The sequence below is a fragment of the Gamsiella multidivaricata genome (genome assembly GCF_025024155.1).
Source record: "Gamsiella multidivaricata strain RSA 2152 chromosome Unknown BC939scaffold_32, whole genome shotgun sequence".
Taxonomy (NCBI): domain Eukaryota; kingdom Fungi; phylum Mortierellomycota; class Mortierellomycetes; order Mortierellales; family Mortierellaceae; genus Gamsiella; species Gamsiella multidivaricata.
In genome coordinates this window covers 251,632-279,055 of record NW_026251740.1, presented here as the reverse complement: position 1 = coordinate 279,055, position 27,424 = coordinate 251,632, and the positions used below count along the sequence as shown (strand labels likewise).

The window sequence follows — 27,424 nt, the reverse complement described above, 5'->3', positions numbered from 1 at the left end:
TTTGACACACATTCTGCAATCATATTACTAACGCCCATCCTTGTCAATTTTTTTCGGTATTATGAATGTGTGTGTCTATGGCGGACGCAGCGCAAGACTGATCCGTCACTTTACGATGCTTCAGAACTACATCGCTCCTGCCGCCTGGGGACTGATTCTCGTCATAGGTGTCTTCCACGACCGTGAACGGTATCTCAAGCAGACACCCTTGGTCGAAGGTCAATCCCCGCCCTTCTTTTCAGACGCGGCCGTATTTCTTTTGTTGATGTGCTCTCTCCTGGCCTATCTCGCGACATCCTTCTGGTTCTTCGTGCGAACTGGTGTCTTGGACCGAGACTATAAGCGCGATTACTCCTACGAGGAATTGTATGAGAACGAAGAGAGCTTCACTTATGCGGATGCAAATAGCGAAGGCAGGACATCCAGATTCGCCGTGTAAAAGTCGTACGCGTACGCTCTTAAAGTACAAATGTACAGATGTACAGACAATAGAGTATGAGCAACTGACACTAGTAATAGCAATAATAAGCACTGACTTCATCAGCCATAGTACGCCAAACAATATTGAAGCACGTAATGCTCGTATATACTAGGAAATTAGAAACGTTTCCAAGCGATGCTGCGCCGCGTGAGGTTTCGACCTACACCAAGAACGTAGAAACAAAGAGAGTTCAGTTTTTGATGACGGCCTCCCAGGCTAGTGTGAGGATGCTGAAGTACGCTCAAGATTCGTAGTGTGTGCAGTGACATGCGCCACAAAAAAAAAAAAAAAAGGCCTCCATTTACGGAAACGACAGTTTCTTTGTAGACGTTTTTTACGTGAGAGCACGCCTTTTTCTTTTCTTTTATTTTTTTTCAACGCCTTCCCACCTCACTTTTATCTTCATATATTTTTTTATCCCAACACAAGAGCCATCGTAAGACAGCATGGCTACCGCCAATAACGGGCTCGTGCCCAACGCCACTGACCTGGAGCGCCAGCCACTGCTCAACAGTCAGAGCAGCAACCAGGCAAGATCCCATATCCCTTCAGCACTCGGTCGCCCGTCTGAACAGCATCAGCGTCAAAAATCGGTTCGAAAATGTTGGAGGATTGGTGTCCTTGCCATCCTCCTTGCGTTGCTTGGGTTCTTTGTTATGGGCGTGTACGATCTTATCGCTGGGTAAATCAAAAGTGCACGAAAGCAGCATGAAATGTTGTCAAGGAAGGAGAATGTCGACTCGTATCGTTTCTCACTGAGTGTTGTCATTATTTTTGCACTGACATTTGTTGCGCGGCGCTTTCTTGTTTACGATTATGGTGATAGACGTGTTGGGAACCCCCGCTACAGCCACCTTAACGGTTCTTGCGACCATGTCCGTCCCATCAGTCCTGCCGAGTTTGAGGAGCGTCAGGCCAACCTCTCAAGTCTCTTGGTCGATCTGAAAGCAACCGCGTACATTGCAGAGCCGGGTAGCAACATGAAGTATTTCACAAACATTCGTTGGTCTCAGTCTGAGCGCCCCTTCCTTTTGGTGATACAAGCAAAGCGCGATAATACCGATCGAGGTATGTATACGAAGCAGGAGAGTAGGAGTAGGAGAAGATATCATCCCTTATCGTTTTATGAATTTATTCGATTGATTGATAGTGTTGACAAAGGCGACGATCGTTGCACCCGCTTTTGAAGCATCGCGTGCTCGGCAGGGCTTGCTTCCTGGATCGAGCATCTCGATCAAGACCTGGGAGGAAGGTGGTTCTGCCTACAAGGTTGTGCGCGAGGTGCTTGAAACCCCTTGGGTTGGCCCGGATGACGATGACGAGAAAAATGATGCTGATGTCCAGGGCGATAAGAAGGAGAAGCCCAAGGAGATGGAGCAAATCTATATCGATCCCGACATGCGCCAGTTTGTTTCCCACGGTCTCTATACTGCACTGGAGAGTTCAACACGTAAACTCTCAATTGCAAACCGGGATATTAGTTTGTTGAGAATGCAAAAGACGGCCCACGAGATCGAGATCCTTCGCTGTGTCTCCACGACAACCGTCAATGTCATTCGAGCGATCAAGGGCGACATCACGGTGGGCATCCGTGAATCCGAAGTCCAGGAGCTGCTGACAGAGGCGTACCAACAGGCAGGTCTTGAGTACGAACATGGCAACAGTTTAGTCCTGTTTGGCAAAGACGCGGCTCTTCCTCATGGAAGCGGCAATGACACGAGCCTTGAGAAGGGCATGATGGTTCTGATCGACTCTGGTGCGCGACTTCACGGTTACCTCTCGGATATTACACGAACGTTCTGGATCAAGCGTGGCGATAGCAAGGATATGAACGATGAGCTCGATAAGGTCTGGGATATTGTCAAAAATGCGCAGCAGGCGGCGTTACATACCGTTCGCCCTGGTGCCTCATGTGCGTCGGTCGACAAGGCCGCTCGATCACTTATTGCCTCTGAGGGCTACGGGATTAGGTTCACTCATCGATTGGGCCATGGGCTTGGCTTGGATGGCCATGAAGACCCGTATTTAAACATTGGTAACACCGACACAGCACTCCGTCCAGGCATGGTCTTTACCAATGAGCCCGGGATCTATGTCGAGGGCTCGTAAGTGGAACAGGAATCGTGATGTGATGTGTTTATTACGTTGATTCGGATGACTGACAGTCGACGCTTATTATTGTTTAGGTTCGGGATCCGTCTGGAGGACGTGGTGCTGGTGACCGAGAACGGCTACGAGATCCTGAGCGGCGACTTGGCGGAGTCTGCTTACGATCCCTGAGAGGTTTAACCCTACAACCCTACATACCGCACATGCAATAAAAGAAAGACGATGTATTTTTTCTAGAACCGTCCCTTGTACGTGACGCCACGAAATACTGTAGAGACCGGCTCCCTCCTTTCTTTATTGACGCCAGATCCTTCCAGATGTGCCAAGTAAATGCCGGCTCTCTCCTCAGGCGAGGCCATCAAGGGCTTGTTCACGTGCGCGTGTCGAGTGAGGATGGCCGTTTTTGGATCCGAGTCTCCGGTGCGGCTGCAGCGGATTTTTTTTTCTCGCATGTTCGTCAGTGTGTGAAATTCACTGCCTGTGCTCACTTTCGATAAAAGGGCTGCTTCGACCTCTCGCTTCTCTTTTCTCTTTCGCCAACAACCGCCTTCTTCACCACCACCTCCACCTTCACTTGTACATACACACATTCACTCCACATATTTTTTACAACGCACTGCACATATCAAAGAATCCCCATTCATATCCTTATTCACCTGTACATCTAAGACATTCTTACACATCATGTATCGTCTGACCTCGCTTGCAAAGAGTGGGTGGCACACTGCTGTTCGCTCCCCAGCACTGGTACGTATCTCCTCCCGATCCCGACATTTGGTTTTTACCGTCTCTTCTTATTGCGCGCTGTTCTTTTTTCTCCTTGTCGGCGCATTTAACTCTTCTCTATGGGCATGTTTGAGTGCGAGCGTGAGTGTGCCATGAAGAAGACATGGACTGGCTGACACGCGATTGTGGGGACGAATAAGATCCGTTTTCTTGCGCATCACTCGACACCCTTTACAGCTCGTGGCAGGCTTCCTTGCTGGTTACCAGACACGAATGCTTTCTCCCTGCGTCCCCCATGCCTCCTCTGCTGTTGCTTTTGACACTTGAAGCCGTCTCCTATTCCCTGGGCACTTTTTTTTTTTTTTTTTTTTTTTTCCCTTCTCGTCGGACCCCCATTGGACTGCTTCGTCTCGTCCGTGACCGCATCTTTCTATGCGCCAGCGCGCCAGCAGGGGGTTTCGTCCAAATAAACGCTACTAATTCGTCGTCTTTTCCTCTTTGGAACCTCGCAGCAGCGTCGTGCGTATTCGGCAGCCATCCAAGGACCCGTTGTCGGAATCGATCTGGGCACAACCAACTCGTGCGTCAGCGTCATGGAGGGCAGGACCCCCCGCGTCATCGAAAACGCAGAGGGAGCCCGCACCACGCCTTCGGTCGTTGCCTTCACCAAGGAGGGAGAGCTCGTCGTCGGGCAAGCTGCCAAGCGTCAGGCGGTCGTTAATCCTGAAAACACTATCTACGCCGTCAAGCGTCTCATCGGACGCAAGTTCGAGGACGCTGCTGTCCAACATGATATCAAGACTGTTTCCTACAAGATCGTCAAGGCCGACAATGGCGATGCCTGGGTTGAGGCTCGTGGCAAAAAGTACTCGCCCTCCCAGATCAGCGCCTTTATCCTCGGCAAGATGAAGGACACTGCCGATGGCTACCTAGGAAAGAAGGTCAGGCACGCCGTTATTACCGTCCCTGCCTACTTTAATGATGCTCAGCGACAGGCGACCAAGGATGCTGGAACAATCGCAGGTCTTGATGTGCTGCGTGTCATCAACGAGCCCACAGCAGCAGCATTGGCATTCGGACTGGACAAGACCGCAGACAAGACCGTGGCTGTTTACGATCTGGGCGGAGGCACGTTTGATATCTCTATTCTCGAAATTCAAAACGGTGTCTTTGAGGTCAAGTCCACGAACGGTGACACAGCCTTGGGAGGTGAGGATTTCGATGCCATGCTCGTCAAATATGTCGTCGGTGAGTTCAAGAAGGATCAAGGGCTTGATCTTTCGACCGATCGCATGGCCATCCAACGTATTCGTGAGGCTGTCGAGAAAGCCAAGATTGAGCTCTCGAGCACTGTCCAGACGGATATCAACCTGCCATACATCACCGCTGACGCCACTGGCCCAAAACACATCAACTTCAAGCTGACCCGATCCAAGTTTGAGGAGCTGGCAGGAAGTCTGATCAACCGCACGATCGAGCCTTGCAACAAGGCCATCAAGGACGCAGGAGTGAATGTTAAGGACGTGGACGACGTTGTTCTTGTTGGAGGAATGTCGCGCGTGCCCAAGGTTATCGAAACTGTGAAGCAGATCTTCAAGCGGGAGCCCGGTAAGAGCGTAAACCCCGACGAGGCCGTTGCTATCGGTGCAGCTATCCAGGGCGGTGTTTTGGCTGGATCGGTGACGGATATTCTCTTGCTTGATGTCACACCACTCTCACTTGGAATCGAGACCCTTGGAGGAGTCTTTACGAGACTGATCAATCGCAACACGACCATTCCCACGAAGAAGTCGCAGGTCTTCTCAACTGCAGCGGATGGTCAGACTCAGGTCCAGATCAGAGTCTTCCAGGGAGAGCGTGAGCTCGTTCGTGACAACAAGCTGCTGGGCGACTTTAATCTTCATGGCTTACCACCAGCTCCCAAGGGTATCCCCCAGATCGAGGTCTCGTTCGATATCGACGCCGACGGTATCGTGAATGTTGGAGCCAAGGACAAGGCGACGGGACGCGACCAATCGATGTCGATCGTGGCATCTTCAGGATTGTCGAAGGATGAGATTGAGAAGATGGTCCAGGATTCGGAGCGGTTTGCGGAGTCTGATCGTAAGAAGAGGGATCAGATTGAGGCAACGAACCACGCAGAATCGGTGATTTCGGAGACGGAGAAGAACATGGAGGAATTCAAGAGCCAGCTCGACGCATCCGAGTCCGAGAAGATCAAGGAGCAAATCTCGAAGTTGCGCGATGTTCTGCAGAAGGCCGAGAATCTGGAGGCGGAAGACATTAAGAAGGAGACCGCTGAGCTGCAGCAGGGAAGTCTCAAGCTGTTCGAAATGGTATACAAGAAGAATGCCCACAGCCAGGGATCCTCGGGATCTGATCAGGATGGACCCACAGTCGACAACGAGCCACCCAAGAAGGACTAAGAGGACTAAGAGGACTAAGAGGACTAAGAGGACTAAGAGGACTAAGAGGACTAAGAGGACGAAGGTACTAAAGGTGTCCAGGACAAAACTCGGCACCAGCCGAGCGGATTATAACGTTGGAGAAAAAATAATAAAAAAAAAGTTTGCTTTCGGGCTTATTCGTTTTTATTCGCACTTTCTTTACAAGGCGTTTTTAATGGCATTGATATAAATGCTATTGCTGTGGCGGTGGTGCCGTTGCTTGCCCATCGCCGTTCTTCCGTTTTTGCTTTGGATTGCTTCAGAGAAGACTGACAGACTGACAAGGTAAGATAAATGTGGGGGGCGTACATCCAGCTAACATGCGTGTTTTCGAACGGTTGTGTGAGACATCCATGAAAGCATGCAGGTACATTTCCTACATTAAGAAATGTATTTGTATGCAATGCATGGTATAGTCTATATCGTGCATCCCATGCACACAGCTGGCTGGTTGAGAGAGAGCCTCGGAAGACTAGCCATTGTGCCTTTTTTATTATTAAAAGGCAAACCGTAACTGCAAACACAGATACTGCATGCATGCATGCATAAATGGTCGTATCTATGCCCATAGATGGTCTTTCTTCTCCTGGTTGTTACCCATCATCTATTGTCTTTATAGAATCAGAGCAAGATGAATTAAGATGGTGAACGATGGGGTGCGATGGATGGTCGATGGTCAATGGTAAAGGGCCGATGGTGTTTTTTGTATTTCTAGACCTAATTTGCACTAAAAAGTGCATTCTTGTATTTGATAAGAATCTCTTTACATCCATCATCATCATCGTCCATATCTACTTTGGGCTCCGACGAGCACCATTGTAGCCTGCTGCAGCAATATGGCTCAGTTGAGGACCACGTTTCATGGGAGCAGCTCCATCCAGTCCCTGGCACATGGCAGCGCAGTATGCATATGAGGATTGGTTATTCCTATACAGCTAGTCGGTGCGAGAATTTTATTAGAAATTGCTAACTGACAGCGTGAGCTTAAGAGAATCACAGCGACTCTTAGGCGCGTCAGGAACAAGGCCGATGGCTATTCTTGTCCTGAGCAGGATATACACTTCTAACGTTGCTACTGCTCTTGTTTTTCGGTCTGCTTTGAGGTGACGAGGACGATGTGCTCTCACTTGCAGCTCTTTCATATGAAATAGAATATGCGCTTAGTATGCATGGATAATCAGCTCATGCGGTTCTTTATAGGCATCGAACTGCATGGCGGACACGAAGTCTACATGATTCCGAAGATAACCATGGCCCCCTTTTGAAAGTTATATTAAACGAACATGCGGGCGATGATCCATTTGCAGCTCGTGGAGGACCAGGCACAAGTTCATTTTCGACGATGGGATGGTTCTCGGTCTTAGTCTCTACGGCTTCATTTCTTTGTCATTATCATTATCCTTACCATTATCCGTATCTATATTTACCGTTCCTCCCCGGACAAAGCAAACAAGGGTAACAGGGTTACCATGGTGAAGAAGTCCAATTAGAAAAATGGAATGTCAAACTCCACATTGCATTCATACCAACAAACCTGTTTGCGTTATCGGATCCACATATCTTCTTTCCCCTTGATAGTCTTGAAACTGTTAGTCCATAGTTCAACTATGAAGATTAGAAGAGCAGTCGTTCAATTGTTTCGACCGGCAAGGGGCAATGATGAGAACTAAGAATGAATCATTCAGGAACCGACTATGGTAGGTCCTTATACAATTAACGGCCAGCTGGCGCGCGACGCACACGCCCGCCGATGTCTGGTTCCTTCTTTTCCTCAAAATCCTGTATAAAACGACAACAACAACAACGATAACAACAACAACGACCATCATCGTAACAAACAATTGCCGACGGACTTTTGGTCACACCATATTGTACATGTGCCAGCAGACTCATGCAGGACTCGCAGACAGTTCAGACTGGGCCGTGGATCAAAAATTATAACAACAAAGGAAAACATCGGGAGGCTAACCTATGGTCGATGATCTCTCGTGCACTGTATTGTGCCAGCTATGGATGTTATATTCAGAACATACGCTATAATACTCTCTGGGGCTAGGGAGCTGGAAGGAGCCGCTAAGGGATATATCGCACAGTATGTGAAACTAGGCTGGTGAGCATTCTGCCTACCCCTGAGGAGGTGCCGCCCTCTGGGGAACGGATGACGATGATGATGATGATGCTGAGTGCACAGGTGGAGGTAGGCTACACATGCACGAATGCAAGGGAGAGGTGTGATTGAGCATGGGTGGATGGGCTGACGGGCGATGTTCAATCCAATTAGTCATTTTATCGATTAGAAGCGGGGTGTTCTCTCCAGGTACAGGCATGTGTTGTGTTCATCATTGTGTTAATGTCGTGCAAGCATTGCATTGATGCATTCAAGCATTGAACCACTGAAGCACATTGTTGTTATTGTCGTGCATGGACATGGGTAAAGTCATGAACATGAGCGTGGGTTACTTTGCTTCTATCTGTCTATCTGTTTCTATGTCGTTTTTTTTTTTATGTGAAAATAGAAAATGAACCGACAGATGGGCGGATCATTTGAGAAGCTCAACTCGCAGGCTTTTTTTTTTTTTTTTCCTCCCATGTCATCGTTTCAATCGCTTCGTTTTTTAAATGCTCTTGCATGTAAGATATATTTTGTACAGTATGTCTTTTTTTAATACATACTGCTCTGGAAATGAATTTTTTTTAAATTAAAATGGCGAACCCAGAAAGTAGTTCTAAATGGGAAATGAAACGAAACGCAGGGCCGTAGTCTACCTGGGAGAGATCCATTGGTTGGAACTGTATTGCCATCGTAACGGTTGGGGGTTTTTTTTCGCTTCAGTTTCTTTGGAGAAGGAAGAAGAACAAAAAAGGGGGATTAGACGACGGGAATGGAAGAGGTTGGATTAAATTGAAAAGAGAGACAAAAAAAAAAAAAGAGAGGGAAGGGTAGAAGGATCATGCCATGCCATGCCATGCAGCACATTGATCCATTCCATATTGTGTAGACTATGCAGAGCATAATGAGTGAATACATTACTGAAAGACATGTACTTGTACTCCTGTATCGAGTATGGAAACACACAAACAGGCGGCATGGCCCGTTGGCCAGCCGGCATGCGCCATGCATGAAAAGTCAATCCCATCCCATCGAACATCTAACTCCTACATATCCTCCTCGGGAAGGGATACCCCAATCCCCAATAGTAAAAAAAGAAACAGGAATACATTTGGTTTCATTGTCAACACTCTAATTAGCATTGGTATCTTAGAAGTCGATGACCAGACATCCAGGAACTGGGAACCCACGATCAAGAGAGTATAGTGAAGTAGATAATATATAATATGGATGATATGGATGATATGGAATGGTGGCGCACAGAGCTAGCAAAAAGGGCCCGTCGCTCATCCGTACTATTAAACCTCTTGCTGTGCGGCTCTCTCTCACTCTAAAGGCAACACTGCTGACATGGACCATGGGTCGGCCAGGCAGGCCCAGCAGGGGTGGTGAGAGGGGTCCAAATTGAACTCTACTGCTCGAAATCGGACAAAGGCGATGTGTGATAAAATAGAAATAAGATACGATCGTGAGGAGCAAAAAAAAAAAAAAAAAAAAGCGGGTGCGGAGGCAGGCTCTCGTATCCCATCCGCTCTCAAAGCATTGTTGTGGATGGATGGGCGGATGCAAATGTTACTTACTTCTCATGGACAGAGCGGGATCCCCAAGAACATATTTCATTCAAAAACCCTTTCCTTCCTTCTTTTTCACTTCTGCTTTTTTCTTTCTTTTTTCCCCCTTCCTCCCAACCCCAGCCTTTGTTTCGTCCGTACACATTATTCTAATCCGCGCTCACTGTTTGTTCTAGTAACTCAACTGAACTTCTTTCGCATCGACCCCTATCTCAAGAAACATCTTTCCCTTCTCACCCTATTCACGTCTCAAATCCACTGCACCCCTCTTTTTATTTCTTTTATCCTATTGTCGCACTTGGAAACACAAATCTCACCTATCGCTAACCCCGTATCCGTCAGTCTCTTGCCCTCCAAGGTGTTGTCCCTGCAGGCACAGACAGGTATGGCATGTCTTCCTTATTCAGCTTCATTATTATTTCTGGCGGTGCCCCATGCCTTTCAGTCCATACGAACAGCGGACAACCGTGCACAAAAAAAGTAAAAAAGAAGCAAAGGTCTACACTTACACTGCCCTCTGAAGTAATGGATGGCTGGGGGTAGACTGGACAGGAAAATAAAGCACAGGATGATACGGATGACAAAGGAGATTGCTTTGTTGCATATTTGAACAGAGTTTTGTTGTGTTTGCACTGCGTTCGCACCCCTAGTTGCTATCTCGCATACTTTCCCTGCCGTCCTTTTTAATTCTTTCAGTTTGTCACGCTCTTTTAATACAACTGTTTTTTTGTTGGTGGAATATGTATGGTTTGCATATGTTCCCGTCAATGACCCTCATGGATTATCGAACGCCGTCTAGCCATCCCTCGCTGTTGTATCATTTGTTTGTATCGTGGTTGGTGCTCTTTGGTATTGTGTTGGGCGCTGTTGGGTGTTCACCCCCTCGCTGTTGTGGTTCCTCCTGTTTTGCAATGCTCGCTGCGGTCTGTGTCTATTCCTTGTTCTTTGCCCTTGGTCCCTGGTCCCTGTCACCCACCAATTCTACCTGTTCCATCCCTTTCGTCGTCTTTGTTTCCGCATTCCCTTTTCTCGCTTTGGCCCCGTTTTTTTTTTTTTTTTTTTTTTTTTTTTTTTCCTCCTAACAAGGGCATTTGCCTGGACAAGCGTCGCTCAGTGGATGACCTGTCGACTGTGGGGAAAATGTAATGCACGGCACATATCTCCTTCTCCCCCTTGATGCCCTGTTGGGGCTTCCCTTTTTCTGTCAAGCTGGGAAGAAAGGAGCGCCCAGCACCGCACTTCTTAGTCCAGCTGTTTTTTTTGCATGCGATTTCCTTCAACGCCCTGCACATGTTTTTTTTTTCCACATGTTTTTTTTTTCTATTGCGTCGTTTCCACAGCACCATCACAATATAGGTTCGAAACAAACCCGAAGTCGCACCACACTGACCTCCTTTTGCAACTCTTCATATTTAGAAGACCCATTTACTAAATCTCCACTATCCATGGGCGCCATCCAGTCATTGCTTGCGGCCGAACTTCCTCCGCATTCTTCGCACATCTCACAGACCCGCCCATACGAACCAATGGATGCCTATTGCAAAATGCTCGGATCTCTGATCCAGAAGCGATATCAGGAAGCACTGATGTACTGCACCCCCGCCACCTCACAACCGTGCCGCCGAATCTACCGCAACTGGCATCCAGACGACCAACAGCGGCAAGAAAAGCAGCTGGAACATATCCAGAGCCGCTTCCTCCTCTCATATCCCGCCGAAAAGTACAACCTCGTTCGTGACGATGACCATTCCCCCATCGTCAATCCGTTCTACAATCTCTCAGGCCTCTTTTTCTGCGCGACTGGTTCGCCTCTGAACAGCGACTCAGACCCCACAGGCGCTGGCGCCGGTGGCCCAGTAGTAACATCCCCCTACGGAACCACACGCTTCCAAGTCGAGTTTGGCCAGCTCCAAAGAGTCATGTTTCCAAACTTCAAGCTGTATTTTGCGGACCATTACAAGGTTGTCGGAGACTGGTACATTCAACTTGTTGTCGTGCCGAGCTGGAATGTCAAGCTCGAGGAGCAGTGCATCCAGCAGAACATGATTGAGCTCGATATCCAGTCCAATCCCTTCTTTTACCGCGCAGACGATGGTCAATATTGGGTCAGCAATTCTCCAAAACTTTGGATGGAGCTCTTCATCGGATGCGACACCATTCCCACCACGGACCTCGGAGAGATTGTCGATAGTCGGTTGCACGAGAAGGTTCGCAAGACGAGAAATCGCATGACGGAGCAAGAGGAGCGAGATAGACACGCGCGGGTGATCGAAAACATTGCCAGGGATTTGGTCAAGCTGGCAGAGGGTCTGCGACAAGGCCTTGGCCCAATGGACAGAGAACTGGTTGACCTGACCTACGGACTGTCCATGGCGCGGACTCAGCTTGGAGTGATGCAGGCGGGTCCTGCCACCACTGCAACATCGGAGCTCGAGCAAAAAGAGGAGTCCCGCGAGGAATAAGGACATTGGCCAGTCCCTGTGCCTCTCCAATGCAATGCTCTCCACGACAGGCTGCTTTGCCACATGCACTGCCAGCATTTATATTTATTGTTCTTATTCTTGTTTCTTTTATTTCCCGCTCCTGTCTGTTTGCTGTTTTTTGTTCTGCTCGCATTCGCGCATCAACCCATTCCTCCGCATTGTTTTTGTACTATGATATCGTCGATGTTCTTTCATTCATTAGTCTGTGCCCGAATACCCTTTTTTCAGCCACTTCATTGTAATATCACTTCTTTTTATCCACTTCATCCCTCGTAGCGTTCCTCCTCTTTTCCTTTGTTTCATTCACTGCGATGTTGCAAATATACCGCCTTTATGCAGACTTTGTTTGTCTAGCATCTCCTGGTGGACACAACGCAGCTGTTCGAGTGAAAGAAAGACTAGAGGCTGTAGCCGGGGGATTGCATTCAGCACACATAAGTGCAATAGTCTACGGCAGCATAGTCCCACAAAATAATAATAATAGTAATACACGTAATGCTGTAGAAAATGTTATTGGACGCCATCCTCATCGCACGATTAATACGATTAATCGACATAGTCTATGTTAAATGTCTATAGTTGTTTGCTTGTTTGCATGCACGTTCAATAACTGTGTCCTATGGGATGTGAGGCAATTAACCTTATTTTTGGGTTCAGGAATCACTCGCATCCTTCTGTTGAATGTGCTTCAAATAATACGTCGCGAATATTTCCGGCCGCGGCGTTTTTTTCCATCCGCCTTACCTCATAGACAGCGATACGTGGCCGAGTCATGCCTTGTAATCGAGATGCTACTATGGGAGACGCGGGCTGCACTAAGATTATTTGCAGAGATGGCGCTTTTGATTAAGGCTGCGACTAGGGTGGGGACGGATCTGTCATCTCGTCCGGGCTGGAATCGCATGCAGCCCCATCCATTAAGTGATCTACCACATATTCAACGGCTGTCCGGTTTCTTTATATCGATTTAACGGATAGAGTATGACATGAAACCAAATGGCCCTTTGATCTGCATCGTCCTGCATGCGACTATTGGCATCGTATCCTCTGGTCCCGACATGGCACCAGACGGACTATAAATCCTTTGGAGACCACTCCACCGGACTTCTTGCTTTATGTTGCGCTTATTTAATACCAATACCATCTTTTTTCCTTTTTGGAGGAAATTCATGTACCCTGTTGGACAAACACAAAAAAAAAAAAAGCATGTTGCAGGCACGTTCCACATACACCGCTCTTCACCATGGCTCGATCGACAGCCGGAAACACAGCTCGCATGCACCACAATTTCGACTGTCGATGACCATATGTCTCGTTCTCACTTTGGGTCCCTTGGCTTTTACTCCATTTTATGACTCTTCTCGATCCTCTGTCTCCTTATGCCTTGCAGCGCCGGCGCTCTGGACACCTGTCGCAGATGTGCTTGATTCTCTATTTCACAAACCTCAGGAACAAGATGACATGAAGGCAATAGGTAGCAGAGAGTCTATTCCTACTGTTGATGCTACTCCTGGGGTTAATACACAAACAATAATAGGCGAAGAACAGGACGGTCGAGCTGTGCCGACAGCCAACGACTTTGGGGTGATTCAACTCGACCTTGAAGGCGATCCCAACTGCGACTACACAACCAAGGTCAGGATAGCAGGTTTGGAGGTGAGTCCGTTTTTGACATTCTCACTTAGTAAGCCCAGGAAATAATAGGAAAACCTAAATTGACCAGTATCATGCTACCCCCATAGTACAACGTGATAATCGACACCGGAAGCGCGCATTTTGCAATTGCCTCAAACGCGTGTCGCGACTGTATCATTCCTCACAAGGATCATTATCGACCAAACGAGGAGGAAGCGATCCCCATCGATGCTGATACGGAATTGCTGGGCAGTTCTGCCTCCCATGCGGATTCTTCGCTCTCGGCTGAACAGGATATCCTGCTAAATCTCCTGAAGCAGGACATGAAGAGCATGCCACGTATCAATTCTATTGACAGCGTAGGACCGTCATCTTTGGGATCCACAGAGACAATACAACAGACAACCATCACTGCGACTGAGACACCACATTCCATAGCTTCGACAGTGGATATCGACCTTATGAGCACCGGTCCTTCCCCAACGTTATCATCATCTAGTCCCTTAACAACTACACGTATTGTGGACGCCGCGATATCCTCGCTGCCTACGGTTCCTTCACTATCCAAACTACCAACTCCACCCTTACTATTTGCACTTTCCTCATCAACTATGGTGTCTTTTCATGAGAGGGTTAAGAGTAACTTTCCCGATCTTGCGGATCGATTAGAAGCAATACACTCGTTCCTACTGGATTATTTTGGGACTCCTGCCGTAGCCACTACCATAACGACTGCCGCCAACATGGCCAGTTCTGCGCCAATAGTCGACAGGGCCTCTAACGTTATTCGCAACCCACTCTCGATCAATGATACATCATACACAATACCTGCACCGAGCTTAGCGACGACCTTTTCGACTACAGTCTCACCCCACTTCAAGCGACTCAAGGGCACACAGCGACCAGAAAGCCGCCTCGCAGCTGCTCCAGCCGAGAACCTGTACCCGCTGTCAGCAGCCTCGATTGAAAACGGTGAGCCTGTGCGCGTCAGCTATGGGATCAAATCGCATTCTGTCGGATGGAGCGGTGTCTTGACTTCAGACCTAATGACTTTGGAGATGGCCAAGGTCAACCCCCAGGGCATCGTCTCCGATACCGTAGAAGGCGGCACAGGGGAACTTCTAGAGACCAGTGGTACGATGGAGAAGGAGACCAATGTTGAGTTTGCAGCGATCATGGAGAACAGCGGGTTCTTCAGCCAGGATTGTGGTGCGCAACACGGGATCTGGGGTCTTGGGTATCGATCGTTAAGTATGGATCAAAGACCTACTTTGTTTGATACGCTCTCGGCGTCGATGAAGATTCCGAATGGATTTGCCCTTCAACTCTGTGGGAGAACGACGAACACGACGAAATCGGGGAACATGTTCTTGGGTGGTTACTCGTCTGCACATCTGGAGGGGCCGATGCAATATGTGCCGTTGGTGAGGAAGGATTGGTATCAGGTTCAGTTGGACGGGTTCAAGGTCATGGGCGGGGTTGTACAGGGAATGCAGAACCTGAACTTGCCAAAGACGATCGTTGATAGCGGGACGACCAATATCCTGATGAGCCATTATAACCTACAGTTTCTGATCCAGTCCCTGGCCCAGTCGCAGGTGGTGCGGTTCTCAAAGTTGATTCCGGAGCAGGATGTGGACAACTTTTGGTTCAGGAATGCGGTCCTGCGGTTACCGAGATCCAGTTTTCAGGTATCGACGAGGGCAAGGGCGGTTGAGGTTGTTATATCGGGGGTGTCGATCCCGATCTATACGTCTAGTTTTCTGAGGATAAGGCCTGTCCCTGCTGGCCAGGCACCGGAGGGTTACGTCGATTTCTGGTGGCATGGTAAGTTGTCATGCCTATAGAGTTGTTCAATTACATTTTGCAAATTGGCTTTCGATCTCACTCTATCTTACCGTATCATTGTATCTAAAAACATATAAAAAAAAAAATGGTTAGGATTTGGGTCGAGCACATCTCCGGATGCGATTGAAGCCGAGGCGGTCAGCGGTGGTGCAGTGTTACCGGGGAGTGTGGGTACCATCCTGGGAGAGACTCTCTTTTCTGGAAAGGTGGTCTATTTTGAACGGGGACGAGAAGATGCTGAGCCTGGCGACGCAGATTTTGGTCGGATTGGGTTTGGTCGTGGCAAGAATTGCTTTGCGTCTGGAAAGCATGCCTCGGTCGATATTTTGGCTAGTGGAGGCGAGTTGGCTGAAGTTGAGGGACTCAGCCCGGTGCGTGTGGTGGCAACAGGTGGGGCGAATGGTATGATAAAGTCAGGAGGAGGGTCTAGTCCGGTTCATGCGGCGGGTACCCAGGAGAAGGGGCGCAATGGTGGTAGTGGCAGTGACGACGCATGGTCACCATCGAGGTCGCATAATCATCCCCTTGCGACACCCATTCGGTTGATGGGTAGCGCCTCTTGCTCCCTCAAGCATGGTGTGATGGGCAAAGCAGTAGGCTGGCTGCTTGTAGCGGTCGTTGCAGCCCTTCTTTGAACTAGGCTAAGCACCGGCTGGACCCAGCCACTGAAAATAACAATATATAAAAAAAGCTACACACTGCCGCGCCTTACCTGATGTTGTTCGAGTGTATGAAATACGCGTAGTGTCCACGTTCATCCCTATGCAAGTTCAGGTCCAAGTCCACGTCGTAGTCTGTCGGAGGCTACGATGATGAAGGCAGAGTGGAGGGTCCATGTGTGCGAGGTCCTTTTTTGGGCTAGTGAAACAAGCGCCATCAACCCTAAACGGAATAAAGCTTATCGGGATGATGACCGCATCCTTTCGTCACTTGGAGACACTGCCTGGCCCTGTTCCTGGTGCCTAACTGTTCATGGTCTTGTATATGAGGTAATAACGGAGATACGCCGAATGAACATGGACGTGGACGTGGACGTGGACGTGGACATGGAGGCAGATGTGTATGTAATCTTACCCCATACCCCCCCTTCCTACACTGCACTGCACCTGCATAGGAGGGTTCAGTGGACAGTATTTTTAGTGGCCATCTGGATTAAAGGTGTGGCATGACGACTCCATTTCACTTGGCGCTGCTGCCGATTTTCAATCCGCACCCATCCCAACCGCGGCATCTTCTCTCCTTCTCTCTCTTTCATGCACTCTCTCTCACTCTCTCTCACTCTCTCATTCTTCCTCTTTTCTCGCTCTCTTCTCTCACATCTCTTCTTCCTCTGTCCCCGTTCTCCTTCCATCCGACACCGACCAAGGCGGCCCCCCTCTCCTTCGCCCAACCGCCAACTCCCTTCCTTTGACACCCATCTTTGGAGGACTTCCTCTCTCACCACCGCTCGAACTCTCCTTGGCACGTTTCTCCACACCTACCTAGCCCCCCACACACCGCATACTACCATACTATGGCCGATGCATCGTCGCCCAGCCTCGGCGGAAACGAGGCCAGCCCTCCACCCGCATACTACAAGTTCGTCGGCATGGGCCTTGCTGTCTCGAGTGGTAAGCTATCGAACCAGCCTTTGATCTTGGCCCCCGACGCCCTCTCACCCTCCCCTTCCCCTTCTACATCCTACGACATCATCCTTTTGGATCGTACCCCATCCTATCATAACCGCATGTGTTCTTGATTTCGCAACTCACAGCACAGTGCTCTCTTGGCTCGTGCATCCAAACAAGGGTTCCCGCTTTTTTTTTTTTTTTTTTTTTTTTTTTCTTCTTCAATAATACATTTCTGTACGAGTTTTCGGCCTCCTCTCTCTGTCGCATACGCTCTCACCCATGCGACATCCTGTGTGTGTGCATTTCACTCCAGTTTCATTAAAGATCGTTCCTTTGATGGATTGTGATAGAATGGAATCTATCCTGTTTTTCATGTCGCACGTATTGCGTTGCATTGATGTCTTGCCTGCTCCACCTGCTTTCTTTTTCTTTTTATGGATACCACTCAAGGGCTAGCTAGACCTTTAGTTTGGGCTGAACTGTACTGCACTAAACCCTCTCGTTGTCTCACAACAACTGACCTCACCAACCACGTTCGTCCAACGCATTATCTACAGGCATATTCATCGGGTCATCCTTTGTGCTGAAGAAGAAAGGACTCCTGCGGAGTAGCGCCGTCGCCGGTGAGGGCCATGCGTACCTCAAGTCGACCCTGTGGTGGACAGGAATGATCATGAGTAAGTGGCTAACGAATCGACCAAATTCCTGTGGCCCTGTTGCCCGAATGCGATCCTCTTCCCATGTAAAGAAAGAAATACTGATCATCCGTTCCTTGGCAATCTGATTGACCGATTGTAGTGATCGTCGGAGAGATATGCAATTTCATCGCCTACTCCTTCGCGCCGGCATTGATCGTCACTCCGTTGGGAGCACTCAGTGTTGTGGTCTGGTAGGTTGTGGGGCGCGTTGAGATGTACACATCAAACATCCCGAATACGTAGGTCATACATGTCGTACTCATAACATATCTCCCGACTAACCGGGTCCTGTTTTCCACAGTGCTGTCTTGTCCTCGATGGTCCTGAAGGAAAAACTCAATCTCCATGGAAAAATTGGGTGTGCGCTCTGTATTGTGGGCGCTGTCGTCATTGTTCTCCATGCACCAGGTAACGTAGAGCTCTCTATTCTCAGCCCTGAATACGCAATGGACAGTTATGAGATTCAAGCTAACGAGAGCGTCTTTCTTTACCTTTCTTTTCCTTGTATATCGTGCCAACCCAACACTCGACTCTTGATTTCGTCTGATAAATGGGCATAATGTTCTGTCTCTATCGACGAATATTGACCAACAATAGCCCAAGTTGCTGTCACCGATATCGATCAGTTCAAGCACTTTGTGATACAGCCAGGTACGTTAAAGCATGTGCTGGATTTCGGCACCTCAAGTCGTCATAGTTTGCGCTCGTGCATTGAAATGGGCACAGAAACACTCAGTTAATGGCATGCACGTATTCATTAATATATCTTGTGTGCATTTACGGACTCTAGGATTCCTTGTCTACATGTGCTTGGTCATCGTGTCAAGCCTGGTGATCATCTGGAAGGTCGCGCCAAAGTACGGCAAGAAACATCTGTTGGTCTACGTCTCGGTTTGCTCTCTGATCGGATCGCTCTCGGTTGTGGCGACTCAGGGATTGGGCGCGGCGATCGTCCGCAACATCACGACAGGGACGCCGCAGTTCAACCACTGGTTCATCTACGTGACCATGGTCTTCGTGGCCTGCACACTCCTCACGGAGATCAACTACCTGAACAAGGCCCTGAACCTGTTCAACACCGCGATAGTCACGCCAGTCTACTATGTGTTCTTCACCAGTGCCACATTGGTTGCGTCTGTGATTCTGTTTCAGGGATTTTCAGCGAGTGCATCGTCGATCATGACAGTCGTTATGGGATTCTTTGTAATCTGCGCAGGTGTCGTGCTGCTACAGACCTCGAAAAAGGCTGCGCTTTCGGAGGCGATCAAAAGGTCGAGGAGTACACTTGAGTTGCAGCCGGAAGATGATACGGAGAGAATTCTGGAGGACGAGAAGGATTTGGAACCGGGCCCGATCGGTTTGCGCGCTGTACCGTTTGACTCGATTCGTCAGATGGTCCGGGCCAGCACGATGCCCAATAGTCCGTACTTTCATCCAACGACGCCCACCGCTGCCGTTAGTCACGACGACGATCAGGAGGATCACTTGAGCAACGACAACAATAATAACAGCAATACCGGAAGCGGCTTCTTTAGTCGACTGAGAATGCGCTCAGAACATGATTTGACAAGTCCCAGTCAGACGCCACGGTCGCCTTCGCAGGGGGCTGTCATGGTGCCACAGGATGACTCGGATAGCGACTCAGAGATGACATCTACGGTCAAGGAAATGAAGCCTGCAGATGTGATTCCGATGGGCGAAAAGACGGAGTACAATGAAAAGGATGGGGAGATCCCGGCTGGCGCCTTGACGCCGGTCCCGCAAACGGTGTCGAACGAGGAGGATCCGACTAGATCCCCATTATCTTCAGCGTCGTTGACACTGCGTGAATGAGGAGCAAGCAAATGGAAGGAATTACATTGTACAATAGGCTCGTCAGCGGTGTTCATCCGAGAAGAGCAACATGCATATACATACTTATAAAGCGGAGACAATTGTGAACGAATCAATTGTTCCTTTGGTACTCATGCCTACATTTTATTTTCTATGAAAGAATGGACAGTCTAAATAACTTCATATACATGGATGAGCTTGAGTTCCTCCAGTTCATCTTCCATAATATCTTCAACGAACTCCTCGCCCGTGACCTTAACCTCAATCTCACGCAACCAGCTTGACCAGTTTCCGACCGAAGCAGCAGTCTCATCTGCTGCTGCCGCCTCTTCTTTTTGAGCGGCAATGACGCCTGGAGGTTTGGCGGGGACCTTCTTCTTCTTGTTCTTCGGTTTTTTCGTAGATGATTCGACGAAACCTGCATCCTTGAGTTGTTCCTGGAGCGAGGGAATGGTGACGAGGAGGGCACCCTTTCTGTGACGGAGGTTCGTGTAGAGGAATTCCCACAGTTGGCGTTGGATGTCGAGAGGGCAGAAAAATTGGAAGACGTTGTTCATGATAATGATGTCGGCTCCTTGGAGGAGTGAGGCGCGATTTAGGAGGTTGTCGTGAATGATCTATATTCAAAGCCATATAGGGAAGGGTAAGGTAAGGGAGAGGAAAGACGTAGTACGACATGTTAATTGTGCGATAGATGTTAACTTGCGACATAGTTTGGTCCTGATGCGAACACATACCTCGATTCTATCCTGGAGGCGGTGTTTCCGAACGATTTCTGTTTGGAGTTTGCAGAAGTAGTCGTTCATCTCTACACCAATCAACTTTTTGGCCTCCGTGAACAAGTGGCCCTAACAATTTCATCGTCCATGAAGAGAACAATAATCGCGTGAGTCGAGTACACCCGCATGTAGGTAGGCAAGTAGGCAAGCAGGCAAGCAAGCAAAAAAAAACCCCCCCTCGCTGTTACGAGACATGTCTAACAAAGAGGGGAGCAAGCGAGGACTTACAGCATAGAGAACGGCGCCTAATCTGGATCCGACATCGAGAACGACCTTATTATTGACCCTGTCCTTCAAGACGACTTGAAACAAGAACTGGAGCTGAACGACCGAGGCCGAATGGGAAATGAAGTTCAGCGGCTTGGTGTCCTTTGATCCACATTTTTGGCAGTAGTTCCGGGAGAGTGTCCCAGCGTCGCAGAGTTCGTCGACATCGTCTTCTGTGTATAGGAATCCGTCGACATGGACCACGTTGTCCTTCGTGTAGCCCTCGAACTACGGTCATTAATAAGATAAAAGGAAAAGGAAAAGGAAAAGGAAAAGCAATCGAAATAGCAAAAGTTTGCCTGTAGGTGAGGACGATATTCCATCATCTTCCTATCCTCGTGTATTCATCCTCAGACATACCTCCTCAGACCCTGGAATGGTAATCTCTTCACTGGGCGCCTCAGCATTGACGGGCAGACGTTCTCTCAGGTCCTCAATGATCTTGTTCAATCGAAAGATCTTTGACCCTCCTGATCGAGCCACATGTCCGCCTCCGCTTCCGGCGTGTCTATCATGATCATGACTGCATCCTGCATGATGTTCATGGTCGCCCTCCTGGTGGTTCTCGTACTCTTTGCTCAACATTTGTAGGCGCTCCTCTATTACGAGTACAATAGTAAATAGGTTATTAGGCAGTCTGGTATATGAGCGTTGCCAGGGAGTGTTGATCAGCATTGTATGTACTATACCGATCGCCGCGCCAATAAAGGTCTCGAAGGACAGGAGTTCATCGCCATCGAGAGTTGCTACAAGACCCAAGAAGCCATCCTTGGCCTTGTCCATGGCTGTCAGTTCGTTCATTTCCTGAATGTGTTGATCTGCTTGCTTGGTTGGGGAGTGAAAAGAGAAGGGCTGGAGTGCGAAAAAACAAAAACAAAATAGGGTTGTATTGAGACCGTCCAATGAAACCCGTTGCCACTAAACTTGGCCGGTTAAAAGAAGCGTGGTTTTTTATTCGTTTTCTAAGCATTAGGGCGTGCTGAGGCCAGGCTCCTCCCCCTCCAACTATCCTCCGCTACTCCATGACTCTTCATGAATGTTTTTCTTTTTCATCAATTATGTACAGGTGTCCTGAGCTTCGCACCTCTCATTAACTCAGGTTGAACGCATAGGCTACCATAGTGTTCAATCGTTCTAAGCAACCAAAAAAAAAAAAAAAAAAAAAAAAAAAAGGCCGTTGTAAGCGATTGAAATTCGTTATAAATTCCGCGTGGCAACTTGCGTTGTCATGCATTAACTTACCAGCAGAGTAACTCATAGCTACTCTCATGAACTCTACAGCAAGGGCAGGATCATCCTTGATCATCTTTTGGAATTTCTCCTGGCTTAGGCCCCATAGGATACTGTCCGTCTCTGACACTACCGTCGAAGACCGGTTGTTTCCTGTGAACAGTCCAATCTCGCCCGAGATGGTGCCAGGCAGAATGACCTCAACGCTTCTCCGCACCAGCCCGCTGTCTTGGAACTCTTGAACGCTGCGAAGCGTTCCATCCTCGACCAAGTAGACACCATCCGTGGGCGCGCCTCCTTGGCGCCAGAGAATTGTTCCTGCGAGGACTGTCCTCCGCTCAAAGTACATGCTGAGTCGCAAGAAGAAGTCCGTTGGGTTCTCGCGCGTGTCATGGAACGCTGCCAATAACGTCGGTACAGGTTGCTGCAGGTTGATAGGGTGAGGGTAAGGACGGTCATTCGCTATAAAGGTTTATATGAATAAAAAAAAAACGGTCAGTTTGCAATTCATATCATAAGTAACATTGATCATTTCTGCTAGAAAGAGAATAGTCCTTACCGTGAAGGGTATCTCTGGCAGCTTCAAAGATCTGACTCTTCCTGGGCGAGTTCTGCAAGTGTTCCGCAAAGAAGCGAGTCGCCTCAGAGTCTGGCGAGAGCATAGTGCTGTCATCCTGATTCGCAACCTCCATTAGTCGCTTTCGCTTCGCCATTTCCAATGTCGATTCCCTCGTCCTATAATAGCTCTCCAGCAGACAGTTCTCGCAGTACTCAAGGGCCTCGCTCAGGCCAGGGAATGCCTGAGTGTCAAATCCGTCTTGCGAAAAGTTCGCTCCATGACCATGACCCTCGCCCAGACCTGCACCTGCACCTGCACCCCACACGCCGACCATTTGAAGAGCCCTTCCCACCTCGCCTTCCTCATCCAATCCAGTCAGCACCAAACATACTCCCTTGGCGCGCACTGCTCTGCGAATTCGTCCGAAGCCTTCTGCGGCCGAGAAGTCAACGTTGCGCACTAGCGAGAAGTCCAGCACCAGGAACTGGATCGGGTTGACTTCCCAGCGCCGACGAGAGAACACGTCCTGGATTTCTTTCTCGACCTTATTAATCGTACCAAAGAACATGTCGCCTTGCAGCTTGAAAATGTAGATCTGGCGACCGACCTGTCGTAAAAACTTTTGCTGCCTGTACACGCGTCGGACAGTACTCTTGACAGATTCGCCTGTGCAAGAGTAACGGACGCCCTCCTTGCGGGAATTGATTACCACGAAGAATACGCACGCCAAGAGAATACCAAAGAAGATGCCCTCCACGAATCCAAATCCAGCCATGACAATCACAATTAGAGCAATGGTCAAGTACTCAAGAGGGTGGACAAGGCCCCAGGTGTCCCAGAGGGCCTCCTTGACCAGATCCAGTCCTAGATGGAAAATTAATGATCCGACGACCATCACAGGGATATAACCAACGATCCATGGTCCGATGAAAAAGATAACCAAAGAAGCCATGGCCAGCATCACTCCTGCCACGCGACTGTCTCCTCCTGACTTGATGAACAACAGCGAGTTCGTGTACACAAGGTAGTCTATAAACAACGGAATGACCATTAGTCTCGCTTTTTATGGAAACATTCAGCATCATTCAAAGAGGATTATAGACATGGGGCTTGAACGCTTACTCTGAACGGTACCAACACCACCGCTCAATAGATTCGACCAACCATGAGCAACCAGCTCCCTGTTGGTATCGATATTGTCCTGTCCGGTCGAAACGCCAAGTGCAGGTACATTAATAGGCACGTGCAGAATGCTAAAGAAGGTCAAGGCCAACATGGTAGGTATGGTCTCCAGAATGGCACCCCAGTTGGTCTTTTCCAAGCCTAATGCAAGCGGATTGAACATTAAACGTGAGTCCTAAAGGTAATTGCTACAGTGGAACACGTAAACAGACAAAGGCGTACGGTAGCCGTGCACTTACTGAAGTAACTGTAGAACTGCCAGCCTGGGGCATCACCTTCAGGCAGAGGGAAGACCCAGCCATTGTCACGGAGCATACCCCAGTCCAAGTCCGCAATGGCGACGACGCTGTAAAAAATGCTAGGGACAAGCATGAAGAAAACGGGGACCAAGAATGGATGGCGGATCTTTTGCTGCAGGATGCGGAGCAGCAACGCCAGAGCAAATGCACTGGACCATAATGCAAAGACGTGGTGATTCATAAACAGGAACTTGAGCGTTGCCCAGCTATAGGTCAGCTCGGTCGTCATCCTGGACGAAACTTCAAATCCTGTAATAACCAAGAACCAGCCGACGCCTCCGATGCATCCGACGAGAATGTGTCGTGGGAAGAATGCGATAAGTGATCCCAGCTACATTTGATCGAGATGAAAAAGGGAGATGAGGAGATTATCAGTGCGCAGTGGCAGTGGCAGTGGCAGTGGCAGTGTTACGATTCTCCAAGCCCATGGACCAGGACACCATGCGGACGCAAGTACGGGTACCTTGAAGTATCCCAGGATCAGGAAGACAGCTCCTGTCATGACTGTACTCAGGGCATAGGCGAGGATGGTCGTCGCCAGGACCGCGTCTCTGCTATCGGCCCCGATCCTGGCCACAACTGTCTCAGCCCTATCAGATGATTCGGCAGTCAGAAGACATATGTTTAATGTTCAGTGTTCAGTCGTGATTCCGAGCGAAAAAAAAACAATGCGGCTCTCGCATAAACATTCGGACAGATGGAATTAAAATTCGGTCGCTTACATCAGATGCAGGAACGGAACAACCTCAATCATCATGCTTCCGTTTCCGCCTTTGAAGGCACTGCCGCCGAGCGAGTATACGAGCTGCGAGACCACGCAGCTGACGAAGAACATCGAGATGCCATCGGGGCCGAGTGCCTGGAATGGCGCCAAGTTGAGCGGAAAGATAATCATGCCTAGCCACGAATGAGATCAAACAGAGATGTTTGTGTTAGACATCTGCTCAGCCCACGGACAATCGACATCTTCACAGTACAAAAGAAGATAGATAGCCATCCTTGTACATGCATGCAAGATGCAAAGCACACACTGTGATCTGTGATCCGGTCTATCTGTATTCCTCCCAGCGTGTGAATACACAAACCCCAGGGATATGACCAAGAGTCATGGCGATAGAAAAGAAAAACCAGCTCCCGCTCCTTCCAAAACTCTAAACCCAAACTCTATCTGACAAGAGAAAAAAAATCCCGAGAAGGACAGCAACCAGGAATGAGGAAAAGCAAGGGTATAGGGGTATTTTCAACTTGCCATAGGACACTGCATCGAGCAGGTTCAAAAGTAATCCGAGGATGACAGCGGGAATGAAGCTGACTGGCTCGACAAGACACTTTTGGACAATGACCTTGCGGGTCCAGCGTGTGCGGCGGAATTCACTCCAGATCGACAGCGGGTTGCCGTCGTCATACAGGGGCTCCTGCCGAGGCCGATCTCCTCCCATGGGTGCGATGCTGCTGTAGCCATTGCCAACTCCACTGCTGCTGTTCTTGCCATGCTGCTGCTCCGAAGGATGGCGCGGCAAGAGACGGTCGGTCTCTGAGTGCGAGGCTGATGTTGCTGGCGGTACTGCTAAGAATGACGAGGATGGCGCAATTGAGCCCGTCATTTTAGCTGCCGATGGATCGCCTGCATGTCCGAAGACGTGATGTTTTCCGCCAGGATGCTTTGGCGCACGCTCCACATCTGCACTCCCTCCGTGCTACAACCCAATGCGGATGCAAAGCGGAGCAAAGTAAAGTAAAGCAAAAGCGCGATCGGATTGAGGGAATGAGAAAGAAAGAAGATGGAAGATTGTAGTGTGAGATGCAGCTATAGGGTAAATTATCATTACAATGCCAATCGGTCTACTTTCAGTTCCTTCGTTCTACAGTATGTACCTTGGCCAGGGATGTATTGATGGGAGGAGGAGAGTTCGGGCTTTGCTTCTTAGCGGCATTGCTGCCTGGGGCAGATTTCGATCCCAATCCTGATCCAGAACCTGTTCCTGGGTCCAGTTCAGGCGACGCCGTCTCAGTGGATGCAATTCGGCCTTTGTCTTTTGAACCTTCTTGGTCCTTGGTCTTGAGCAGCAGACTGAGGCCACTAGGAGGACTTCTGTCACCACCTTCGCGCCGCCTGTCCTTGTTCTGAGTATCGATCCGGTTGAGAGAAGGTGTGGCAGCATTATTGGCGGAGGCCGAGATGGAGGCCCAGGATGCGCTGTCGAGGGCCTGTGGGGATACTGGGTTGGAATCGAAGGATTGACGCCTTTCGAGATTGCCCAAAGCCAGCGATTGCTCACGAACCACGGAGGTTGAGAAGGCTGCGTGTGAGGATGAGTAAGGGATGGAATGCGGCTGGGAGAGAGAGGGAAAGTCGAGGAGTGAAGTCGAATTGATCGAGTCAGAGCGCTTTCTATCGACGGCGGTAGGTCCTGGTGATTGATGGGATGCAGAGGCGGCGGAGGAAGAGGAGAAGTTCGATGTGGCATTCTTGGGGAGAGGGAGCCTTCCTGGCAGCCCACTGGGCTGGAACCCCTCGAAGACATGGGAGCTCTTGTAGCTCGTCATGACGGATACAGTGAGCTTGTGGCAAAAACAAGGGAGCAGGGAAAAGCGAAGAAGCGAAGAAAAGGAAGGACGAAGGAAGGACGAAGAGAAGAACGAAGAGAAGGACGGAGAGAAGGACGGAGAGAAGGATGGAGAGAAGGATGAGATGAAGGAAAAGGAGGAAGGAGGAAGAAAGGAAGGACGTAAGGAATGAAAAGGAATGAAAGGAATGAAAGTAATGAATGAAGGAGTGGGGCAAAAAAAAAAAAAAAAAAAAAAAAAAAAGAATGTGACAAGAGGAAGCTTTTTGCTTTTGGTGCTAAGGTGCTTTTGGATCGCTTTATTTGCTCGCATCTCTTGCTTGGAAGTAAGCAAGTGTATGAACTGGAAGTCCAGACGGTGGTGCATGCGCGGATGTTTCCATGCATCCATACATCCACAACAGGATAACTCATGAGCTCATAGACCAGCTTGACCAGTGCGGTGCAGTGCAGTGGTCGTGTGTTTCCGTGCAACCAAATGACTAAAATGCCATCGAACCAAACCGCCGTTTACCACACAGGGCAAGCAAAAAATCGATTGTGTTTCCCCTCCGCACAGACAACGTAACCAAAGGAACCACGGCAGCAGGAATGAAAACGCGTCTCCATGCGGACCTGGACTTGTCTTTGTGTGTTTGTCTGCGCCTATTGCTGCGTGCGTGGTCCATTTGCAACCTGTCCAGTGAGCTCTAGACACGTCCAGATCTGCAGTTGTCTTTACAAAACGACACAGCGCGCGTCGCTCGCTCCCTTTCAACCTCCTCAGCCTCCTGCTGGTTTCGATCCTTCTATCAATTGCTCACCCTCTAGAGCGGCAACGAGGAAAACGGCGAAGCTGTGGGCTGTCTAGCCGATCACTTTTAGGCGCGGACCTTTACTATGCACTCAAACTAGGTGCATTGGGCGTTAACGGCTACCTGTCTGAGCAAATCCTAACCCTCTATCCGTGGGGCCTTTTTCTTCTCACGGGACTACCTTTTTTCCTAGAAC

The 27,424-nt window shown here is 49.1% G+C and overlaps 8 protein-coding genes across 8 annotated transcripts; 6 read left to right on the top strand and 2 right to left on the bottom strand.

Moving 5' to 3' along the window:
* Window positions 1–46: 46 nt before the first annotated feature.
* BC939DRAFT_451486 (uncharacterized protein) lies at window positions 47–555 on the top strand. Its single transcript, XM_051555674.1, has one exon. The coding sequence runs from the start codon at window positions 62–64 to the stop codon at window positions 437–439; it is 378 nt and encodes a 125-aa protein (XP_051412297.1). The 5' UTR covers window positions 47–61; the 3' UTR covers window positions 440–555.
* Window positions 556–867: 312 nt separating this feature from the next.
* BC939DRAFT_451484 (peptidase M24, structural domain-containing protein) lies at window positions 868–2,814 on the top strand. The gene is made up of 4 exons (XM_051555673.1): window positions 868–1,163; window positions 1,308–1,549; window positions 1,632–2,586; window positions 2,668–2,814. The coding sequence occupies exons 1-4, from the start codon at window positions 928–930 to the stop codon at window positions 2,759–2,761; spliced, it is 1,527 nt and encodes a 508-aa protein (XP_051412296.1). The 5' UTR covers window positions 868–927; the 3' UTR covers window positions 2,762–2,814.
* A 15-nt stretch (window positions 2,815–2,829) lies between these two features.
* BC939DRAFT_451480 (hsp7-like protein) lies at window positions 2,830–5,758 on the top strand. Its single transcript, XM_051555672.1, has 2 exons — window positions 2,830–3,337; window positions 3,829–5,758. The coding sequence occupies exons 1-2, from the start codon at window positions 3,275–3,277 to the stop codon at window positions 5,740–5,742; spliced, it is 1,977 nt and encodes a 658-aa protein (XP_051412295.1). The 5' UTR covers window positions 2,830–3,274; the 3' UTR covers window positions 5,743–5,758.
* Window positions 5,759–10,056: 4,298 nt separating this feature from the next.
* On the top strand, window positions 10,057–12,072 carry BC939DRAFT_161004 (uncharacterized protein). The gene is made up of 2 exons (XM_051550290.1): window positions 10,057–10,293; window positions 10,861–12,072. The coding sequence occupies exons 1-2, from the start codon at window positions 10,185–10,187 to the stop codon at window positions 11,904–11,906; spliced, it is 1,155 nt and encodes a 384-aa protein (XP_051412294.1). The 5' UTR covers window positions 10,057–10,184; the 3' UTR covers window positions 11,907–12,072.
* A 976-nt stretch (window positions 12,073–13,048) lies between these two features.
* On the top strand, window positions 13,049–16,269 carry BC939DRAFT_160975 (aspartic peptidase domain-containing protein). The gene is made up of 3 exons (XM_051550289.1): window positions 13,049–13,583; window positions 13,670–15,389; window positions 15,504–16,269. Exons 1-3 carry the CDS (start codon window positions 13,134–13,136, stop codon window positions 16,043–16,045), a joined length of 2,712 nt encoding a protein of 903 aa, XP_051412293.1. The 5' UTR covers window positions 13,049–13,133; the 3' UTR covers window positions 16,046–16,269.
* Window positions 16,270–16,590: 321 nt separating this feature from the next.
* BC939DRAFT_423830 (magnesium transporter NIPA-domain-containing protein) lies at window positions 16,591–19,685 on the top strand. The gene is made up of 6 exons (XM_051553132.1): window positions 16,591–17,020; window positions 17,578–17,697; window positions 17,819–17,909; window positions 18,020–18,126; window positions 18,316–18,369; window positions 18,509–19,685. Exons 1-6 carry the CDS (start codon window positions 16,924–16,926, stop codon window positions 19,549–19,551), a joined length of 1,512 nt encoding a protein of 503 aa, XP_051412292.1. The 5' UTR covers window positions 16,591–16,923; the 3' UTR covers window positions 19,552–19,685.
* On the bottom strand, window positions 19,637–21,476 carry BC939DRAFT_160963 (uncharacterized protein). Its single transcript, XM_051550288.1, has 5 exons — window positions 21,282–21,476; window positions 20,958–21,196; window positions 20,559–20,825; window positions 20,289–20,399; window positions 19,637–20,168 (listed from the first exon to the last, which is right to left on the bottom strand). The coding sequence occupies exons 2-5, from the start codon at window positions 21,180–21,182 to the stop codon at window positions 19,722–19,724; spliced, it is 1,050 nt and encodes a 349-aa protein (XP_051412291.1). The 5' UTR covers window positions 21,183–21,196; window positions 21,282–21,476; the 3' UTR covers window positions 19,637–19,721.
* A 32-nt stretch (window positions 21,477–21,508) lies between these two features.
* BC939DRAFT_451462 (sulfate transporter family-domain-containing protein) lies at window positions 21,509–26,659 on the bottom strand. Its single transcript, XM_051555671.1, has 9 exons — window positions 25,743–26,659; window positions 25,117–25,564; window positions 24,590–24,764; window positions 24,331–24,457; window positions 23,808–24,198; window positions 23,509–23,709; window positions 22,387–23,415; window positions 21,840–22,289; window positions 21,509–21,731 (listed from the first exon to the last, which is right to left on the bottom strand). Exons 1-9 carry the CDS (start codon window positions 26,412–26,414, stop codon window positions 21,688–21,690), a joined length of 3,537 nt encoding a protein of 1,178 aa, XP_051412290.1. The 5' UTR covers window positions 26,415–26,659; the 3' UTR covers window positions 21,509–21,687.
* Between the last annotated feature and the right edge of the window lie 765 nt (window positions 26,660–27,424).

What these genes read in the sequence shown, in the direction of transcription:
- BC939DRAFT_451486 (XM_051555674.1), top strand. Translation starts at nt 62, where the DNA reads ATGAATGTGTGTGTCTATGGCGGACGCAGCGCAAGACTGATCCGTCAC.
- BC939DRAFT_451484 (XM_051555673.1), top strand. Translation starts at nt 928, where the DNA reads ATGGCTACCGCCAATAACGGGCTCGTGCCCAACGCCACTGACCTGGAG. An exon ending in GTGTACGATCTTATCGCTGG is followed by an intron (nt 1,164 to 1,307) that starts GTAAATCAAAAG and finishes TTATGGTGATAG; the next exon opens with ACGTGTTGGGAACCCCCGCT. An exon ending in GCGCGATAATACCGATCGAG is followed by an intron (nt 1,550 to 1,631) that starts GTATGTATACGA and finishes ATTGATTGATAG; the next exon opens with TGTTGACAAAGGCGACGATC.
- BC939DRAFT_451480 (XM_051555672.1), top strand. Translation starts at nt 3,275, where the DNA reads ATGTATCGTCTGACCTCGCTTGCAAAGAGTGGGTGGCACACTGCTGTT. An exon ending in CTGTTCGCTCCCCAGCACTG is followed by an intron (nt 3,338 to 3,828) that starts GTACGTATCTCC and finishes GGAACCTCGCAG; the next exon opens with CAGCGTCGTGCGTATTCGGC.
- BC939DRAFT_161004 (XM_051550290.1), top strand. Translation starts at nt 10,185, where the DNA reads ATGTATGGTTTGCATATGTTCCCGTCAATGACCCTCATGGATTATCGA. An exon ending in ATCGTGGTTGGTGCTCTTTG is followed by an intron (nt 10,294 to 10,860) that starts GTATTGTGTTGG and finishes CTTCATATTTAG; the next exon opens with AAGACCCATTTACTAAATCT.
- BC939DRAFT_160975 (XM_051550289.1), top strand. Translation starts at nt 13,134, where the DNA reads ATGTTGCAGGCACGTTCCACATACACCGCTCTTCACCATGGCTCGATC. An exon ending in TCAGGATAGCAGGTTTGGAG is followed by an intron (nt 13,584 to 13,669) that starts GTGAGTCCGTTT and finishes CTACCCCCATAG; the next exon opens with TACAACGTGATAATCGACAC. An exon ending in CGTCGATTTCTGGTGGCATG is followed by an intron (nt 15,390 to 15,503) that starts GTAAGTTGTCAT and finishes AAAAATGGTTAG; the next exon opens with GATTTGGGTCGAGCACATCT.
- BC939DRAFT_423830 (XM_051553132.1), top strand. Translation starts at nt 16,924, where the DNA reads ATGGCCGATGCATCGTCGCCCAGCCTCGGCGGAAACGAGGCCAGCCCT. An exon ending in GCACTCAGTGTTGTGGTCTG is followed by an intron (nt 17,910 to 18,019) that starts GTAGGTTGTGGG and finishes TGTTTTCCACAG; the next exon opens with TGCTGTCTTGTCCTCGATGG. An exon ending in CATTGTTCTCCATGCACCAG is followed by an intron (nt 18,127 to 18,315) that starts GTAACGTAGAGC and finishes GACCAACAATAG; the next exon opens with CCCAAGTTGCTGTCACCGAT.
- BC939DRAFT_160963 (XM_051550288.1), bottom strand. Translation starts at nt 21,182, where the DNA reads ATGTTGAGCAAAGAGTACGAGAACCACCAGGAGGGCGACCATGAACAT. An exon ending in CCATTCCAGGGTCTGAGGAG is followed by an intron (nt 20,826 to 20,957) that starts GTATGTCTGAGG and finishes TAATGACCGTAG; the next exon opens with TTCGAGGGCTACACGAAGGA. An exon ending in TAGGCGCCGTTCTCTATGCT is followed by an intron (nt 20,400 to 20,558) that starts GTAAGTCCTCGC and finishes TGAAATTGTTAG; the next exon opens with GGCCACTTGTTCACGGAGGC.
- BC939DRAFT_451462 (XM_051555671.1), bottom strand. Translation starts at nt 26,414, where the DNA reads ATGACGAGCTACAAGAGCTCCCATGTCTTCGAGGGGTTCCAGCCCAGT. An exon ending in GTTCCGTTCCTGCATCTGAT is followed by an intron (nt 24,458 to 24,589) that starts GTAAGCGACCGA and finishes ATCATCTGATAG; the next exon opens with GGCTGAGACAGTTGTGGCCA. An exon ending in TGGTGTTGGTACCGTTCAGA is followed by an intron (nt 23,416 to 23,508) that starts GTAAGCGTTCAA and finishes CGTTGTTTATAG; the next exon opens with ACTACCTTGTGTACACGAAC.